General features: G+C 43.6%; 2 protein-coding genes across 2 annotated transcripts; one reads left to right on the plus strand and one right to left on the minus strand.

Annotated features, from left to right (window-relative positions):
* The first annotated feature begins 145 nt into the window (after nt 1–145).
* On the plus strand, nt 146–5,736 carry ccdc97 (coiled-coil domain containing 97). The gene is made up of 7 exons (XM_034142730.1): nt 146–855; nt 1,028–1,204; nt 1,831–1,990; nt 2,601–2,689; nt 2,781–2,970; nt 3,740–3,863; nt 5,423–5,736. The coding sequence occupies exons 1-7, from the start codon at nt 685–687 to the stop codon at nt 5,553–5,555; spliced, it is 1,044 nt and encodes a 347-aa protein (XP_033998621.1). The 5' UTR covers nt 146–684; the 3' UTR covers nt 5,556–5,736.
* Nucleotides 5,737–5,788: 52 nt separating this feature from the next.
* On the minus strand, nt 5,789–12,236 carry LOC117492460 (mucin-5AC-like). Its single transcript, XM_034142729.1, has 9 exons — nt 11,535–12,236; nt 11,031–11,332; nt 9,924–10,099; nt 9,672–9,734; nt 9,492–9,580; nt 8,353–8,467; nt 7,650–8,018; nt 7,044–7,143; nt 5,789–6,905 (listed from the first exon to the last, which is right to left on the minus strand). Exons 1-9 carry the CDS (start codon nt 12,192–12,194, stop codon nt 6,746–6,748), a joined length of 2,034 nt encoding a protein of 677 aa, XP_033998620.1. The 5' UTR covers nt 12,195–12,236; the 3' UTR covers nt 5,789–6,745.
* Nucleotides 12,237–20,827: the final 8,591 nt, after the last annotated feature.

Genomic DNA, 20,827 nt, shown 5'->3' on the forward strand with positions numbered 1-20,827 from the left:
GCAAGATAAGATAATTAAAAACAATAACAACGAGTTAAAAATAACTTAATAAGAAACTAAATCAAAAACAAATTATACAAACAAAACAAAAAGAGTTACATCACAAAACAATCAAACATGAACTGATTAAAAGATAGCTCTTAATTGTACTCTTTTACATTTCTACGGGAATTTGCTGATCCAAGGGGAGGCTGCTCCACAGTTTGAGGCCAAACAAATATATTTTTTAAGCAGTAGGCAGTAGGCACACACCTAAATGTAAATAAATATCGTATATTTGGAATTCAAAATATATTTATTTTTAAAGTTTTAAATAATATTCCACTTTCTTCTGTCACAAAGCTACCACCAGATGGCGACAAATTCAACAGCACAGCCTCGTCAGGGCGGAACCATTCTTTCCGTCTAGGGGACTAATAATTTTGACGGACCAACATGGCGGCAAAACATTGCTAATGCTAAACAAGTGAAACAAATGTGTGGAATTAATCTGTAATTAATACTTTTTTTTCACGAGTGAATGTTCACACCAAATTGAGACAATTTACCAGCGCCTTCGGTTTCCACGACAACATTTTCAGTACAGTATAACGGCCAACAACGGACATAAACGTTAGCTTGTTTAATGCTAATTCACTTAGCTTCCTCTGTAAACACGTCAGAAAGCTAAGCTAACAGTTAACCATGTGGGGTGAAATAGACCCTCCAGTTAAAACACAACCTAATTTGTGTGAGAGCAAAGACGAGCCTGAATTACCAGAAGAAAATGGGGTCACATTTTCCCAGATATGTGGCTTTCACCGCCCCGCAGACACACGTCAGCCACAACAACAACAACAACAACAAGACACAGAGGTGAGATATCCAAGGTTCAAATATTCAAAAGCTTTATTGTCATGTGCAAAGTAGCTACTGTGTAGATATGGCCATGGAAGTCTTAAGTCCCAAGCACCCCCAACATCAGCAGCATGACCTGTTTTGTATACTCACTACTTATCATCTTATTTATTTTCTGCTTGTCACACAGCCCGTGAGCCAGGCAGAGTCCACCTGTGTGAATGACATGGTGGAGGCCATAGCTAGGAGTGGCAGCTCAGTGAAGAGCCAGCAGAAAGGAGACGCTGAGCTGACCCTGGATCAGCGCAGAGAGGAGCTCATGCAGCAGTACAGGAGCAGACCGCTGGTGTTCCTGGAGAGGTACCATGTAAGTGTTCAAAGATGTTAAAGGTTTTATTGTCATATGCACAAAGCTACAGTGTAGAAATGGCAATGGAATTCTTCTGACCTGAGCTCCTCCAACAATGCAACATATATAATAAAATACAAAATAAAAAGTAGTGCAAAAAGTCTACATGTAAATATAATTTGATATGTACAAGAACAGAATATGAAAAGCACACAACGAAAAGTAAACAAACACTGAAATAAAGGGGGAAAAAGCCAGTTGGAGAGGAGCAAAAGACACGGCAGCCATCATCACCGGCGCCATACAGCTCCATTATGTTTCTATATACAAACGCATTGGTGTGTATATCAGTGGTGAACCTTCAGGGCCTTCAAGGTATTCAGAGCATACTTTGAAACACTCAGATAAAACAAACAAAAATCGATTTAATTATATAAATGAAATGTAATAAAATGTCAATAAAAGAGAATTGTATCTGTGTTGTTGATCTGTAATATTACAGGCGGCGGCGGGGGGGGGGGTGTGTGTGTCTACAGAAGGTCCAGTTGTGATAGACACGGTTCGCCACTGGTGTACTTGGCAGCAGCTGAAAGGAGCTATTAGCTTTAAGGTTAAACATCTATCTACTCTTCACCCATTTCTAGGTGTGCCTCAAGCCCCAGGACCTGTCAGTGTTTGCCCACGTCAGCTCAGATCCACGGGCTCTTCACTACGGCAAAGTGATAGAGAGACGAGCTGCAGCGTTCACCAACAGGACGAGGGTTCGAAACCAGCGCTACGCGGCTCTCAGGGCCCTGCAGGAGGGTAGGGCCTTCTTTAGTCAAATGAAAGAGATGATTTGTTAATTCATTCAAGTTCAGACCTCGCAAGTACAAGAATCAATAAGACAGGCTAGAAAATTGACATTGATTGACATATTGATTGACATATGCTTCACCGGTTTTCTTCTGGGAAACTCAAACATGTATAAAGTGGGTTATGCTGCAATCCATTTTTTATTCTATAACTTTCTGGATTTGTAATTTGTCAATGGCTTTTTCAAAGATTTTTGAGTGTGAGAAGATTCTGTAACTTGTTGTAGTTTTTGGTAAAACAAATTAAACTTTATTTAATTGTAATTGTCATTGTTTTAATAGTATCCAATTAAACTGCAATATTCCAGGGAAAAAATAGATAAACATATTTTTGTATATACAGCATATATGAAGTTCTTTGACGGACAAAAAATCGCCAGTTCAGACTTTAAAAAAGATAGTATCGGTTCTACTTAGTGAGGTTTAAAGACATCTTCTGCTGAGATATCTGCTGCCACCCCGAACATTTCTATCAGTCTTGTATCTACCATATACCTGATGAAGTACATTACCTGTGCGTTAAATACAAATGCTGTCCTCTTCTGTCCTCCCTCTTCCAGGCGGAGAGTATTTTAGTGACGAACAGATGCGGATAAGGGAGCCACTGCTGTATGAACAATACATTGGCCAGTACCTGACTGATGAGGAGGTGAGAGCATGATGAAGGACGGTGCTGGAAAGTTCTATTTCATGATTACCAGTGTTGTTTTTACATCATTTCTAAACGACTTGTGTTCCAGGTGCTGGCGCGCTCCCAGGAGTCCATGCTGGATGATGCACAGGGGGGCCCGGGGGCTCCAGCAGGAAACAAAGGGGGGCTCACACAACTCCTCCTCAACTCCTACCAGGAGCGTCTGATCCAGGACCGCCTGCAGAGGGAGCAGGAGAGAGAGGACGGAGCGAGGGAGGAGGAGGAGGATGAGGAAGATGGTGAGAGAGGCTGGTGTTATAATAATAATAATAAAGCTTTATTTATATAGCACTTTTCATACAACACATGCAGCTCAAAGTGCTTTGCAAAATGACACATCACAAGTTAAAAACAAACCCCCTCAGATTATTTGTAAGAACTTTGAAGGTACATGCAGCAACATATAACATTTGATCAGGTTTATAGACACAAGGAGGTCAAATGTATGATAATACAAATAAAATAAAATAAATAAAGGTTTCTCTCTGACAGACATTACATAACATGTTACTTGTTAGACGCTTTTATCCAAAGCGACTTACATACTCAATACTGTGGACAATCCCCACAGGAGCAATTTGGGTTGAAGTGTCTCAGGGACACAACGACATGCTGACTGCAGAGGGGTTTGAACCTGTGCTCCCCTGATCCGAACACCAACGTGCTAGTCCACTGCGCCACACGCCTCCCTTGTAAGACACAAGACAACTGAATCGATTCAACAATATAAAATATAAAACCCCATAAAACAAAGTGAACATATAGGTACTACAGAAATACAAATAAAAAGATTAAGACCTATAAAATAAATATAAAGGTAGGTAAATAGAAAAGACTAACATTTAAAGTGGGGGGTTGTAAAATAAATCTGGTTTCTGTGGACTTGTGGATTGAAGTGAAAAGAACCCTGTTTCTGTTGTTGTCTTCTTCTCCCGATCCTACTTTGATTCCCTCCCTCTTTTTTCCTGATAATCATTAAGTCTGTCTCTCTTCTTGTTCCTACGGAAGTGATCACCGCCCAGCAGAAGGACTGGGAGCCCACGGCAGAGGAGAAGGCTCTGCTCAGAGAGGAGTTCATCGGTCAGATGCACCAGCGCTTCCTGGATGGCAAAGACAAGGATATCAACTACAGGTCAGCCATAACGACAGCTCACATCTATACAATCATCCGTGTTACACAACAACGAATCACTAGTCCTGATCAAAATGTGTTTGGCCGTCATAGTAAGAAAATAATTAGAGGTTTTATTCCATATTTGATAATATATGTAAGTAAATTAATTCTGAAGGTTATCCGTCACTATGAAAAAATGACCTCAAATAGATTTAAGAGAGGCCATGTATCTGATCAGTGTTAACTCTAAAGTGGAAACAAACTAGAAAGTGGTTAAGGGTTTAGAAATTGCGTTACTAGGTGATACGGAGCGGATTTGGACAAGCATACATATAAATCACACAATTTCCAATTATTAATAATAAATGTAAGCATTGTTTTGTCTGTTTTTCTATTAATATACATTAAATATATGCACTGAAGGGTGTAGGGTTGTAACGATCAACTATCAAATATACCTGTGTTAAATAAACGCGCAAGGGGTTCTTGATATGAAATAATATATTAAAGGTAAACAGAACTGATAAACGGACAATCTGCTCTTTCCACAAAATAGTCCCCACGGAAGTGTATTTACTAGTCTATATGCACACATTCACAAAATAAACAAAGACCGGTTTTATACGTTATCCAAGTGTATTCAGTTTTTGAGCCAAACAAAACCCAACAAAAAGTCAGCTCGGCGATAAACCGAAATTGTCTTTACTGCCTAATCCAGGACATAGTTCATTGACAAAAAAAAGCTGTTGCTCCTGCGCCCGTCGGCAGCAAAAAACTGGAAATGTTTGTAGGCCTATTTAGGCTATAATCCACAGAAAGAAAAATAGGATGATCGGCGTGGCACAAAGGAGCGATCTCACCCTGTGTTGGAGAGAATCTCTCTCTCTATCTGTGCGCGTCCTCTCCACGGAGACGTGCTTCCAGGTCGGTCGATGCAATATCCACAATCAGTTACTTCCCAGTTGTATTTTAACATATGTATACATGCTGAGGAAACTTAAATATCCCACTGAATACCCGCATTCGCCACACACACGCTTCCTCCTTCCTCTCTCACGACCCCTGGCATCCTGTTGATGCGCCCACTAAAAAGGCCCTGTGCCGCGACAGGTGAATATGTAGATGAGGCTTAATGACCCACACCCTCAAACCGTACATAACAGTGGACATTAAGAACTGCAGTTGCGAGGATATTATACAGGTATCATAGTTCATTTCATGATAGTCAACATGCCTTAAACCTTTTCCCCTGCCACTACAGTATAGAAAAAACACCTTAAATCAATGTGTGGCCATCACAGGGTGTAGAGCGTGGTTTGGGATTGGGCCTTCATCTACATTGCTGGTCTCGAGTATTTAAATACATGTTATTGGTGGCGCTGACATTTCATACATTTTACAGATGCCTTAAGGATTTTGTAAATATTCTACTGTGGTTGATATAAATATTCAAACTAATATTATAGGAAATGTATATTAGCAAACAAAGTACATGTATGATAATGTCCAGAAAAAGTTACCAAACTCTTGTGTTTCTTTGAAAGCGTGTAGATTGAGCATTTGTGTTTCCATTTCAGCGAGGTGGACGAGAACCCGGACTACGACAACTTGGACATCGTCAGCAGAGATGAGGAGGATAAATACTTTGATGATGAAGATGATGAAGAGGAGATGGAAAATGACGAGGAGGATGAAAACATGACAGAATAGTGTCTTTATAGTAACAACTGTTAACACTCACTGCTTTGATGGATCTGTAAATACAAAATGTACAAAATAATGATATGCCTTCTATTTGTTAATCTTACACACGAATGCAAACATGGCTGGTAATAAATATTGTTTTTGAGAGTAAATATGATACCCTGAAATAAAGACTCTGTATTTGTCCCTTTTAGTCACCAGATCGCAGTTTTCTATTCACAGATAGTATCATACACACATTAACAGGTTACACACACACATTGAGTTTTTATTAAATGTCAATATGTGTACATTTCCTCTCTTAAAGCTCAAAGAAAGTTTTTCTAAGAGGTCTTTACTAATATGTGTACAATCAGCAAAGTACAATCACAAGTTATCCCAAAATATTTAGATATTGCTACATTTCTGGATGGTTCCTCTACATAAATGCATACAGAAAAGTGTAAACACAGAATAGTAGTGGATTCAACACTATGGAACTCTTACTAAAAACATTCGGTCTGCGGTCGCTGTAGAAGCTTTTAAGAAACAACTGAAGACCCACATGTATTTAAATTGGCCTTTGTGTCTCCTTGAGATGTGCGTAAGGTTCTTTGTCCTTTCGGGACTGTTTTGTTTTTATGTTAACCTTAACTTCTGGCTCATGTTTTTATTGTCTTCATGTTTCTGTGGTCAAACTGTCAAGCTCTACTAGTCGTAGTAAACATGTTTTAACCTTAGGATTAAGAGTCAAAGTTAAGGAAAGGTAAATGGTTTGAGGTTTAAAAAAAGTGATTGGCTTAATATAACCTGAAGGAAGGTATTTGATGCCATAGGACACAAACCCGGCTGGCTACCTCATAAACTTCTGATGCACATTTTAGATAATGTCTTTGTCTTGTACAGTACAATCATTTTCTCTCACCAACAAAAATGATGTCACGTTTTGAGAATTCAAGAAGAAATATTTCGTTAACCTTAAAAAAAAAGGATAAAAAAAGCCTTTTGTCATTAAATGCAGCAAATGACCGATGATCACATGATCTCACATGCAGGATAACTTAGGAACAACACAACACTTGTTTGGTTGTCTTTTGCTATCAGTGTCCTTTTCGGTGATACAGGTTTACACCCTCTGTGATTGCATTGTCCTTTTGTCCAACCGGTCACCGATAACATTTAGGCTCACCATGTTTTTATGCCACAGTAAAACTATTTCACTTTTTAATTTCCCTTATTTTCAGAGTGTAGTACTCCTCTTGCAACTTCATGATCTTTAGTTTCATTTTGATTTTCTCTCTCTTCAGCTGCTCAAGGTCCATTGTATCCAGATTACAGGAAGTGGAGACTGGAGTGCTCTTTGAGGCTTGGGGAACCCTGTGGAAGAAACATAAATAAACAAATATAGAAATAAATAACTGAAAACAATCAACAATGTACAAATGAAAAAATTAATCGTATGTCTTGCTTAGATGCAAATGAAGCTTCTTTGTTTATTTGCGTGTTGCACCTTACCTTGTTTCTGTCTCCATCACTTGTAATTGTGCAGCATCATGACCAGATGTCGTTACCTCTGTTTCGTCATGACAACCGTCATCCAGCTTCCTCTGAGGACCTGCACAGGAAGTAGAATATTATTCCAAGTGGTCTTGCACAAACTTTTAAAAAGACTTCTCTAATGGTCTTCTAAATAACTGTCTAGAGCAGGGGTGTCAAACTCAATTTCATCGCGGGCCACATTTGCATAAAGGTTGCACTCAAAGGGCCGGTTGTAACTATATAAACATATAATATATATATAAAATAATGTATTATATTACATTATTGCCTCTGAATTGGATTATTATCGGATAGGATAATAACTTAGTAATTAACTACGTCTGAAAGCAGAAGTCCAGGGCAAATAATTGCAAGTCTCTTCAGTGCGCATGTCACAAAACGAGATGCATTGTGGGACATGTAGTTTATGGGCAACCTGCTTCTGTAAAGTGGCATGTAACCGTATAATAAACTTGTATATTCTTTGCAAGCTCTTGCGGGGCCACATAAAATGAAGTCGCGGGCCGGATTTGGCCCCCGGGCCTTGAGTTTGAGACCCCTGGTCTAGAGTCTCTTCCTTACCTTCGTGAATGTATGCTGTGTTTGAGGAAGCGTCTCTGGTGTTTCCAGTTATGTGTGTGACTAACAGCGGAGGGGAGCCACTAAAGATGGCAGTCTGAACGCTGGCTGTTTCAGTGTCTTCAGTTTTCTCCAGGAGTTCAGGTTTGATTGTTGGTGTTGAGGTAGCTGGAGCAAGTAGCGATGTTTCGGTTTGAAGTTCTCTCTGTCCACCTTCTTTTATTTCATTACTTTGTGTAAACCTCTCTCTCAATTGCTCCTCTGACGGTTGGACGGTTGTTGAGATATCAATGGGATCATCTATTGGCGAGACTCTGTGCGCTCCGTTCTCTTCATTTTGTGCATCCTCCTGCAATGGCGTACACCAACCGTCTGCTCACAAATTAAATGAAGGTTAAAGATTAGACACTTGAATATTAAAGTTAGATAAAGCTGTGGAATTATCTTTCTTGACTTTGGATGTCGCCCATAATAAAACAGAGTCCATACTGACACACATCTATAGATTAAAATGGCTTTCAGCAAATCTACGGAAGCCCTGAGAGGCAAATGAGAAAATATACTATAGTGATTCATTTTACAAGTCTGATCCAAATAGTTTTCTCTCCCGTGTTTATGACTTGAGAACAGATACAAAAGAAGATTTCACTGTAATCTTTCTAGGTTCCTTCATTTCTTATAAATCTGTGAAACATGTTTCGGTCACCTTTACTGTTGTTATCAGCAACATCAGGAGCCACTCTTTCTTCCTCCTCTGTCTTCATTGCCAAAACGTTAGACATGCTCTCTGATGTGAGATCTGGGGGCGGGATCTTACATTTCTGGGAGAATAAAAGGAAATGTAGCATTATCATCACGGTCATGTTGCATTCAAATCAAATCAAGTTTTATTTATATAGCACATTTAAAAGTGGATAGTGGTGGTCTAATGGATAGTGAGGTGGGCTGAAGATCGGAAGGTTGTGAGTTCAAATCCCGCCAGGAACACCACCACTAGTGTGCCCTTGAGTAAGGCACTTAGCCCTTAGTTACTCCAGGGAGAATGTCCCTGTAATTGGTAATTGTAAGTTGCTTTGGATAAAAGCGTCAGCTAAATGTAATGTAAAAGCGATTTTTGGTCGAGCCAAAGTGCTGTACATGCAATAAAAACACATTACTACAATCACAATAAAAGACAATAATTTCCAACAGAAATATAAAAAACAAAAACACAGGGAATAGTCAGGTGTCGTGCTCCGCTCTGACTAGAAGGCCAGGGAGAAGAAGTGTGTTTTTAGTGAGGATTTAAAAACCCCTAGTGTCTCGGCCGACCTCACATGGAGGGGCAGTGTTCCAGAGCCTGGGGCCAGCTGCTGCGAAGGCATTCATTTATATCACATTGTATTCTGATTTGAGTTACAGTCCAGTCGCTCTCCTTTTAAGGCCGCTACACCCCACCTGAGACCAAAGAACGCGTACCGAAGGCGTCCTGACTTTTACGTCAGCTACGCTGCCCGCTACGAACACACCGCAAATACTTCAGTCGACGAGTGGCAATAACTGTCCTTACCAGCAGTAGTGTGAACAGCCAATCAGAGTGATTGCTTGGGCCGACTTTCTCTGACCTCCCGCGGGAGGTGTCAAAAGGTGCCGTAAAGAGACGACGGTGCGGGACACACCAACCTGAGTAGGGCGCCGCGAATGCCCCTGACGGCCTCTGACTCCCAAAATCGGGTTGGTGTGTAGCCAGCTTAAGATGTATTGTTGGGCAAGTAACCTCTCAGTGATCATATTGATAATGCTGTCAATTAAGTGTTTGTTCTGGTTTTCTTGAAGAAAACGTGTATAAAAGGACAAATATCTTACATCAATCCAAAACTGCAGAGGCTTTCCCCCAAAGATCTCATATCCTTTGGGATCAAACCAGCGGCCCTCACTCTTGATACACTCCTCACCTAAACACACATAAAGCAACACATGTTAAAAAACAAAAAAAAGGCGTTAGGAATCATGAATAAGGAAATAGAAAAACAAGTGTGTGCTTACCCCTCTCCAGCTTCTCTACGTAGAGGATTCCCGTTTTGTTTCCACAGGTTACAGTCACGAGCCCTGAATTGTGCATAAATGGACATAATTGTCAAACAAACAATGACTTTCAGAATATTTATTAGCTGCAAAAATATTGAGTGTATTTTAATGTCATAGACAATATTCTTAGAGAATGTCTCGCACATTGCAAAACAGCTGGGAAGGCCTTGTTGTTTTATAATTTTCATGTATATTTCATGTTATTTATACTTGGTTGTGTTCTCTTGGTGTGTTCGGATGTGTTTGGCTGCTCATCGTCTTCCTGATCTTCCTCCTCCTCTTCATTTGTGTTCTTGTCCCCATCATCTATACATTTTAACCGCTTTTGGTTCCGAATCCTGGAGCTACTTCTGTTCACATGTTCCACTTCTTGCGGCACCATTTTTCTGTTTTGAAACAAACAACAGATAACATCTGTGTTAAGTTGTTTCATTTTAAAACGTGTATTGTGTTGAAAGTGTTTTCAATTGGATAAAAGTTATTTAAAGTGGACCTATCATGCTATATTATAATAATATAGTGTAGGACCATACCCATATAAGGCATATTTATACTTTTTTTTTTTTTTAAATACCAAACAGATCATGCATTTTAGCCATGCCTCATTTCGCTCAATGTGCACTTTTTTACCCCTGTTTTGCAAGGGCAGATTCAGTGAGCACCACCTACAGGCCTGGCATATGTACTACAGCGTCTCCAGCGCTTTCGAACGGCAATGGCCATGGCTGTCTACTCCTGATTGGTGGAGTTGGCCCAATAGCCGTAGCGCCACTTCTGTGACGTCAGGACAGTGTTCAAATCTGGATCAGTTTTTATCAGATCCGTTGCAGCCCCTTTTTTAGAGATTTGGGTATGGAGGAAAATAGAGAGGGTTGTGTTTTCTGACACTTGGTGAGTTCCCTGGAACACCGGGGACACATATTCATGTATAAAAGACGTACAAAAGTGCATTTTGCATGATAGGTCCCCTTTAAGTAAAGAAAGGGTTCAAGGCTTTTATTGGTCATGCGTGCATAGCCACAGTGAAGTTATGACGATGAAAATCTTAGGTCACAGGCTCCTCCAACAGAGCAACACAATAAAACAGAAAAAATAGTAAATACAAAAGAAAAATAGAAAAAAAGTGCAATCGTGCAATAAGAGTCTATATGCAAGTGATTGAATATGATATATTAGATACATAATTTCTAAATTGCAGCCAGATTAATGTTGTTTCAAAAGTTCAGGTGTTTAACAAGGATATAACGTCTGAAAATAGGGTGTTAAAATAATAATGTTCTCCAGTCATTTTTAACCAGAGGTGGGAGAAGTACTCACGTCTTGTTATTGAGTAATGACTGCATGACTGGTGGTGAGTGCTCCTGGGATTGTCCATATCCACCGCCGCTACTGTGGGGGGGTGCACGCATTAAGTCCCTCATCAGGGAAAAGCTTTCCTGAATAGTGCTTGAAATGCTGGCAAAGTTGGCATTTATCTGCAGCATGTTGTCTGCGTTGCGGCTGGATGTTTGCTCCATTGTCCCCAACATCCTCCTTTTTATTTGGATGTCTTCCTGCACTGCATTGTCAGCTGGAAGTGTTCTCTTCAGCCGGTCAATTCTGTGGCTGTTCAGCTTTGGCTTGAATAAACCAGAGCATTTATTATTATTATTATTACACAATATGACCATAGCCACCAGATAACATAAGACCAAAGGCATGTTGTGAAATAGCTGTCAATACCTTCTACTTTTACAAAGCTTAAACATTTTCAGTTTTTCTGTGGAAGGTACTGTATCATAGTATATAGCAAGTCCGGTAAGCTTGAAATCATGAACATACCTGGAGCAGATCCCTGCGTTGCTTTACAACCGCAGCTGGCAGACCTTCGGTGGATTGGCTCGACTGTGGCTGTGGCAAATCTTTGGAACGCTCCAAACTCGGGGATGCACTCTGTCCGGAATACGACTCTTCCAGGTCCCCCGTCTCGATGCCGGAGCTTAGGGAGCCAATGGTGCGAGTAGCAGGGGAGCTAATGGTGCGAGTAGCAGGGGAGCTAATGGTGCGAGTAGCAGGGGAGCTAATGGTGCGAGTAGCAGGGGAGCTGGTGCTAGTAGCAGGGGAGCTAATGGTGCGATTAAAAGGCGAGCCACCCCAGACCTCTTCACACAGCTCGAAAAACAAGAGCATAACACGTCCTTGGTGACTCCGACTCCCAGTGTTCACCAACTGCCTGTACTTGTTCCGAATTTGCTTAAGCTTGGCGGTAAGTTGGACCTTTGTAATGGCGTTCGCGTCGTGAGGGAAATCCTTGTCTGCCAGGGTCCTCGGATACTGCGCGTGAAATGCGCGAGAAATATCGCTATATTTACACTTGCAGGACTCCCAGTCAACATTCTCCTGTACTTTGGTCGTTTTGTACTCTAGTGTGACCCTAAGCAGAAGTTCTACCTCGTCGTCAGTCCACAAAAATGCCCCCCTTATTGCACGAATATCCGCCATCTTCTACCTTGTTTGTTTGTTTATGCCTTTATGCCCATGCTCGGGGGTCTTATTCGCTGCTTTTGGTGTATTTTGTGGCGGAAGTACAGCGCCACTTACATACTACAGCGTCTCCAGCGGTTTCGAGCGGTACAAGTACCTCAAACTTGTACGTAAATACAGCACTTGAGTAAATGTACTTAGTTACTTAACAACACTGTTTTTAACACTACAGTATTATTTTAGTTTTGCCTAGATACAGTAGCCTACATTATTTACATTACAACATGTAAACATATTCTAGTAGTATCCAAACTACCTGAAAAGGTGTATAATATAACATTCACAATTCTAAACCTAATCATGTGTGTAACAGGTAAAAGACACAAACGCCAACGAATGTGACATTATACCAACCTTGCGATTTTCATCGTATAAAGTAATTGGTTTTAAAATGTAAGATTTGTATGTTTAAAATCGAGAGTGCAAGAATGGCGAGTCCTGTTGTTTCTAGGGGTTCATAAGCTTCCCAAACTCTCACTCTCACAATTGAATGTATTGCTCCGATAAATGCATATATAGCCTAAATATATCTGGCAGTTTAAAAAATATGTTTAAATGTTTTTATTACCATTTAGTTCCGCTTTCCTGTCGCGCGCCCGGTACCGTGAGTAGATCGGTTTTAGGCAGTAAGGTAAGGGAGGATGAACCGGTTAAAATGGCCTGAAATGTACCAGTCAGGCATGAAGTTGCATCATCTTAAAGGTCAGTGTATGTTTTGGTCTTTGGATTTTCTTTTCACAAAAGGATATTAAAAAAACTAAATATGAGTGGATATTTGATTTTCGTTTAAATTGAAAAAATAAAATTGAAATACAAGGCTTTTTTCTTTGTCATGGTCAAAAAGGCATTAACTAAATTTAAAAAACGGGATGATTTTCATTATCTACCTCTCAAAACTAAAACTAAAATCACTAGAAAACAGAAACGAAAAAACGCCCCAAAATTAAATATCCAGTCGTTTTTTGTTTTTGAATATCCTTTTGTGAAAAGAAAATCCAATGACCAAAACATACACCGACCTTAAAAGCTCTAAATCCGAGAGACAAATTCATGCAATCCATTACCCTATGTAATTTAGTCCTGTACTTAACGTGACTGCTTCTATGGTTTACAGCCAAAGTTCAGCAAACACACACAGCAGTCTGAAAGTATGTCTGTTTATTTTGTCCATGTACATTTTTTTCACAAAAAGAATCACCAGAATAAGCATCGACAAAATGAAATCAGAAAAGAGTGTTGTACCACTGCTGTGCCAACACAGAGGAAAGTAAACAGAAACAACTAAGTAACTGACTCAAACTGACTGGTCCACCCAGCATTGTCATGTTTATGTGTTAAAGAAACCACCAGAGGTCCCCATCCCATCATATTTAAAGTCACATTGCACACTGCATTATAATCATAAAACACCCAGATTTAACACCCAGAAGTTATGTTTGACACGAAATACCACCTTAAACATAATATATTATTAGCTAGATCTCTTTAAGGTTATATGTGATAGAAGGAAGCGGGAAAATCAAACATGTTAAAAAAACTGAAAGGAAAATCAGCAGCAATAGTTGAACATCTATTAGAGACTTAATAACTAATTAACCCATAATGAATATTTAAACAAATTATACGACATATACCGTTTTTGTCGGATAGTTCGGATTAATATTCAATTCGGATTAACACAATTTTAAAGAAGTGGCGCCCTTGTTTTGACCAGTTGAACGCAAATCCCTCTTTGATCAACCACCTTCTGAAAAAGTTGCCGCTGCGATGTGTTGCAAAAGCGGTAAAAATCCCTTATTAAGATGCATATTCCAAATTCACTAAATACATCACCAACGAACCCTCCTAAAACTTGATAAATATGGTCATTTCGCACACATCTTTATCAGAAAACGATACACATGGCCACATTTCAGAATATGCCGTATCAAATTCTGAATACTGGTTTACTTGTTTTTTAAATGTAGGAAGTCAGTTGTATATCATTCTCTGAACCCTTTTTTTATACTAAATCCTTGATTAAGCGTAGCAAACAGGTGGGTTTTTGTTGAACGGTTTCATGGGTCAAGTGAGCAAGTGAGCGACCAATCATTCAACTGCATTCTGGATGAGCTTCACTATCTCAAAACACACTAAATCCTATTGCCTTTTCTTAAAAAGCTGTGGATTTCTTCCTGATATAGCTGGACGAATAAACCATTTCTTGAGGAAAAACACAATCACAATAAAAAATACCACCAGAGTCAACACAACTGGTCTCTGAAGACAGAAACATAGCAGTGCTATTGCTACCAGGAAGATAATGAAAGTACAAAAGTAGGAATTCATGTGGATGTATTTCTCTGCACCCTCTCTTGCTCTGTCCTCTTCTTTTCTCCACATCTCGATCAACCCTTTTTCCAGGTCTTCCCCCCTGAAATGCTCTCTCAGCTGTTTCTCTTTGGCGCGTATCTCCTTAGCGCTCTCTGCCAGGAGGCTCTCCTGTATTTCTCCTGCTTTGGATACAGATCTGTTTTGTAATGTTGCCCTCCATTCAGGGCCACCAAGGTCTGGATCTTTTCCAGGAAGCTGGTCACTTGGTCCTGGTCCTGCGGGTTCTTGTTGTCGAAGACGTGAAAGCCACCGCTGCACTTTCGTAGTGTTAGGATTATGTTTTAAACAGGACCCAGGCGCAGGCAATGACTGAAGATGTTTAAAAGGTTTATTGTTCTGAGACTCAGGCGGGTTTGGAGACTATGGAGGTCCGGAGTGGAGGTAGGCAGTTCAGGCTGGACTGAGAACAGGGCAGGCAGGTATGGTGAAGGAAGAAGCAGGCAGGTTGGCTGGAAGCTCTGGTGGCCGATGGCTGAGGGATCGTACTGGAAGTAAGGAGAAACTAATTACAAAAAGTACAGAATAACACGCAGACAGGATAACTGAAATGAGCAGCCAGGAGGATGCAATACCACTGGTGTAGAAAACAATCTGGCGGTGAGTTGCTGGGAGACTGGAGTAGATATGCTGTGTCTTGATTGGATTGATGAGGGACAGCTGAGCCGGTCGGCCAGGCGAGTACAATCAGGCTGCTGCCTGCAAGGGAAACCACACCCCCTCCACACACACACAGGGGAACAAACAGGGACACACAGGGACACAGTTTGGGCCGTGACAGTACCCCCCCCTCAACGGGAGCCTCCAGGCGAACCACCAGGCTTGTCTGGGTGGTCTCTGTGAAAGTCCCGAATGAGAGAGGGACCTAGAATGAGCTTGCGGGACACCCAGCTCCTCTCCTCAGGACCATAACCCTCCCAATCGACCAGATACTGGTACCCACGGCCCCGGCGGCGAATGTCCAACAGCCGCCGGACCGTGTACGCCGGGTGGTCATCAATAACAAGGGTGGGTGGAGGGGAGATGGCTGGAGGGCACAAAGGGCTGGAAAACACTGGTTTCAACTGGGACACATGAAAGGTAGGGTGAATTCTCATGGAGGGAGGCAGCTTGAGTCTAACAGCAGATGGATTGATTATGCGCTCGATCACATAGGGACCAATGAAGCGTGGTTTCAACTTCTTAGACTCAGCTTGTAAAGAAATATTTTTAGATGAAAGCCAAACTTTCTGACCTGGTTGGAACTGGGGAGCTGCGGTCCGGTAGCGGTTTGCAATATGCCGATTGCGTTCAGCGGAGCGGAGAAGGGCAGAGCGGGCATCCTTCCAGATCCTCCGACAACGACGGAGATGGGCTTGGACAGAGGGAACTGCGATCTCGTCCTCTTGGGCTGGGAACAAAGGGGGTTGATATCCAAGAGAACATTCAAATGGGGACATACCGGTGGCAGCACTAGACAGTGAGTTATGAGCGTATTCAATCCAGGGCAGATGTAAACTCCAGGAGGTGGGATTCCGGGAGGTGACACAGCGAAGTGCAGCTCCAAGGTCCTGATTGGCTCTTTCGGCCTGCCCGTTAGTCTGCGGATGATAGCCTGAGGAGAGACTGACAGATGCTCCAAGTGCTCGACAGAATGCTTTCCATACCTGAGATATGAACTGTGGCCCTCGGTCGGAAACAATGTCTGTTGGAATGCCATGAAGCCGGACCACATGATTGACTAGGAGGTCAGCAGTTCCAGAGGCTGTGGGGAGTTTAGGAAGAGGCACAAAATGAACCGCTTTGGAAAAGCGATCGACAATAGTGAGAATGGTTGAGTTACCCTGTGAAACCGGGAGGCCGGTAACAAAGTCTAGGCCGATGTGACTCCAGGGACGACTAGGGACTGGGAGAGGCTGGAGTAGACCGATAGGAGCCTGGTGTGAAGACTTGCTACGGGCGCAGACAGTGCAGGCCAGCACAAAGGCTCGAGAGTCCGCTTCCATGGAAGGCCACCAGAAGTGTCGTCTCAGGAGGGACAGGGTCCGATTCACACCCGGGTGGCAGGCAAAGCGGGAAGCATGGGTCCATAGGAGAACCTGTGAGCGGACAGAGTCAGGTACAAACAAACGGTTATCTGGACCATTTCCTGGATCTGGCTGGTCTCTCTGTGCATTCCTCACTGAGTTCTCAATCTCCCATGTCACAGCGCCCACCACTCTGGTAGCAGGGATTATGGTGTCAGGAACTATGGGGTCCTGATCCACTGCAAACTGCCGGGACAATGAGTCAGGTTTAAGGTTTTTAGAACCAGGTCGGTAGGTAAGGGTGAAGTTGAACCTGCCAAAAAACAATGCCCAGCGTGCCTGACGGGAGTTTAGTCGTTTGGCAGTTTGTATGTAGACCAGGTTCCTGTGGTCTGTCCACACAATGAATGGATGTTCACAGCCTTCCAGCCAGTGCCTCCATTCTTCCAGCGCAAGCTTTACAGCAAGCAGCTCCCTGTTGCCAACATCATAGTTGCGCTCAGAGGTTGTCAGTCGTCGGGAAAAAAAAGCACAAGGGTGAAGCTTTTGATCGGAGACTGAGCGTTGTGATAGAACAGCCCCCACACCGGTGTTGGATGCATCAACCTCAACAATAAACTGAAGAGATGGGTCAGGATTCATAAGAATAGGAGCCGAGGTGAAACGTCTCTTCAGCTCAGAGAAGGCAGCCTCAGCCTGAGTAGTCCATGAGAAGGGGATTGCTGGGGAGGTGAGTTGGTTGAGAGGACCGGCAACACGACTGTAGTCTCTGATGAACCGGCGATAGAAATTTGCAAAGCCCAAAAACGTTGGAGCTGCTTCCTGGTGGAAGGTTTGGGCCATTGTGCCACTGCTTGTACCTTCTCTGGGTCTGTTCTCACCTGACCTTGCTCAATGATGTAGCCCAGGAAGTCCACTGAATCCACGTGAAATTTGCATTTCTCTACTTTGACAAACAGCTTGTTCTCGAGGAGCCTTTGTAGAACCTGCTGCACATGTTGGGTGTGTTCCTCCATGGTCTGTGAGAATATCAGAATATCATCCAGATACACAAATACTGAACGGTTCAGGAAGTCACGGAGGACATCGTTCACAAGAGCCTGGAAGACAGCTGGGGCATTAGTGAGTCCAAAGGGCATCACTAGATACTCGAAATGGCCTAGTGGGGTGTTGAATGCGGTCTTCCACTCGTCTCCTTGACGTATGCGGACCAGGTGGTAAGCATTCCTGAGGTCGAGTTTCGAGAAAATGGTGGCCTTCTGTAGGGGTTCGAAGGCTGAATTGATGAGGGGCAGTGGATACTTGTTCTTGATGGTGATGTTGTTAAGGCCCCGGTAGTCAATGCAGGGGCGCAGGGAGCGGTCTTTCTTGGATACAAAGAAGAAGCCTGCTCCGACGGGGGAAGAAGAGGGTCTTATGATGCCAGCAGCGAGTGAGTCTTTGATGTATGTCTCCATGGCCTCACGCTCAGTTCGGGACAAGTTAAACAGGCGACTGGATGGGAGAGATGCCCCAGGAAGAAGATCTATTGTGCAGTCGTAAGGGCGATGAGGGGGCAGAAAAAAGGGCTCGCTGCTTGCTGAAAACCTCTCCCAGGCTATGATAAACCGGAGGGACAGCGGACAAGTTGAGTGGCTCCTGCTGAACTGGGGGAATACCGACCTCTGCTGGGGGAATTGCAGACCGCAGGCATGAAGAGTGACAAAAGGTACTCCAACTCCTTACTTGATTCTCCGACCAGTCTATGTGGGGGTTATGCAGTCTTAACCATGGCTGGCCCAGAACTAGGGGTGTGTGAGGGGAGGACATGACGTGGAACTGAATCATTTCATGGTGATTACCGGACAGGACGAGATGTAGGGGTTCGGTGACATGGGTAACGTGTGCCAGGAGCTTCCCATTCAGACCTCGAGCATTGAGAGGAGCTGTCAGAGGTTGAGTTGAGATGCCGGCTGAGGCAACCAGTTGGGCATCCAAAAAGCTCTCATCAGCCCCAGAGTCCAGTAGGACAGGCAGAGAGAGAGACTGTTGGTTTAACAACAGTGTGGCTTCAAGTGGCTTGCGGGTATGGGGGGTTGAGGAAGAAACAGCCTTGCTCACCAGTATCCCCACCTTTACTGGCGAGCACCCTCTTTTGGGCGCTGGGGGCATGTGTCCACGAAATGACCGGAGTGAGCACAGTAGACACAAAGTCCTTCTCTTATTCTCCGGAGACGTTCTTGGGGAGTGAGTCGGGCTCTGCCTAGCTGCATCGGTTCCTCTGAAGACAGGAGAGGAGAAAAGACTTCAGATGGGGCACTGGGACTTGGGAAAGTTTCCGACCCGAATCTTGCGAGAGGAGACGAGACAGGGCGAGAGTGGAGTGACCCAGGAGATCGGCTGGCTCTTTCCCTACGGCGCTCCCTAAGGCGGTTATCCAGTCTTATGGCTAGAGAGACCAACTCATCCAAGTTAGCTGATTCGTCCCTCACTGCTAACTCATCCTTAACCGAATCAGTTAGCCCTGTTTGAAAAACCCCTTGAAGCGCTGTGTCATTCCAACCCGCCTCTGCAGCTAAGGTCCTAAATTCCACTGAGTATTCGGCTACACTACGGGGAGCCCTGTCGCAGTGAGAGGAGGCGTTTAGTAGCGTCCCTACCGCTGACGGGGTGGTGGAATACTTTCTTCATTTCCTCTGCAAACTCTGGATAAGAATTACAAAGGTTGGACTGACTCTCCCATACAGCTGATGCCCAGGCTAGGGCGCTACCTGTAAGTAAACCTATCATATAACAAATCTTAGCTCTGTCGTTAGCATAAGTAGACGGCTGCTGCTCAAACACAAGAGAACACTGCATTATGAAAGACTTACATGTCCCTAAGGCACCTGCGTACCGCTCTGGAGTGGGAATATTAGGCTCACGTGAAGGGAGAGCGGGCTGGGCTGGAACCGGTGCTAACTCTTGTGGGGGAGCTGGATCTTCAGGAGCAGGCGGAGCAAGATGAGTTGAAACCAGGTTGAGGTGATGTCCCATCTGTGCTACGTTGGCAGCTAGTGATGCAAGGTTATCCATAACCTCTCTGAGCATCTGGTCATGCCGGCCCAAGAGGACGCCTTGGTTGGAGAGAGCCTCACGAATTGGGTCCGAGCCTGCTGGGTCCATGGTGGCCAGATTGTTCTGTTAGGATTATGTTTTAAACAGGACCCAGGCGCAGGCAATGACTGAAGATGTTTAAAAGGTTTATTGTTCTGAGACTCAGGCGGGTTTGGAGGCTATGGAGGTCCGGAGTGGAGGTAGGCAGTTCAGGCTGGACTGAGAACAGGGCAGGCAGGTATGGTGAAGGAAGAAGCAGGCAGGTTGGCTGGAAGCTCTGGTGGCCGATGGCTGAGGGATCGTACTGGAAGTAAGGAGAAACTAATTACAAAAAGTACAGAATAACACGCAGACAGGATAACTGAAATGAGCAGCCAGGAGGATGCAATACCACTGGTGTAGAAAACAATCTGGCGGTGAGTTGCTGGGAGACTGGAGTAGATATGCTGTGTCTTGATTGGATTGATGAGGGACAGCTGAGCCGGTCGGCCAGGCGAGTACAATCAGGCTGCTGCCTGCAAGGGAAACCACACCCCCTCCACACACACACAGGGGAACAAACAGGGACACACAGGGACACAGTTTGGGCCGTGACACGTAGGAAGTTGCGGAGTTTGTCGTCACTCTCGGTGATGACGCCGTTTATCGTTTTACCTTCCAGACGATCCCCATGGGTGAACAGCACGATGGTGTAGTCCCAAATCCTCGCGCCAAACATTTCCTCCAGCAGGGAGTTGGTGTCTTCGTCTTCCTGAGTCATCCTTCCTACCGGGACAACCAACACAAAAACGTGGGTTCCTGGTTCCTGGAGTTTGACACATTTCAGAATATCCCGCACTAGTGCCTCCTTGTTGCGGTTTGTCTCAAAAAGTCCGGGAGTGTCAATCACAGTGACAGGCACATCCTTTGTTTCCCCTTTCACAGAGACGGGAACATCCTTGACTGTCCCACTCCCCGCCTCACAGTATCGAGTGACTCTCTTCAGCCTCATGTCTGATAGAAACACCTGTTTTCCGACGAGGGTGTTCCCACTCGAGCTCTTGCCGACCCCGCTCTTCCCAAGAAGCATGATCCTCAGGGGCGGCACATCTGTGAATTCAACAAATGGCGAAATGGAAAGATTTTACAAGACGGGCACAA

The sequence above is a fragment of the Trematomus bernacchii genome, unplaced genomic scaffold (genome assembly GCF_902827165.1).
Source record: "Trematomus bernacchii unplaced genomic scaffold, fTreBer1.1, whole genome shotgun sequence".
NCBI lineage: Eukaryota > Metazoa > Chordata > Actinopteri > Perciformes > Nototheniidae > Trematomus > Trematomus bernacchii.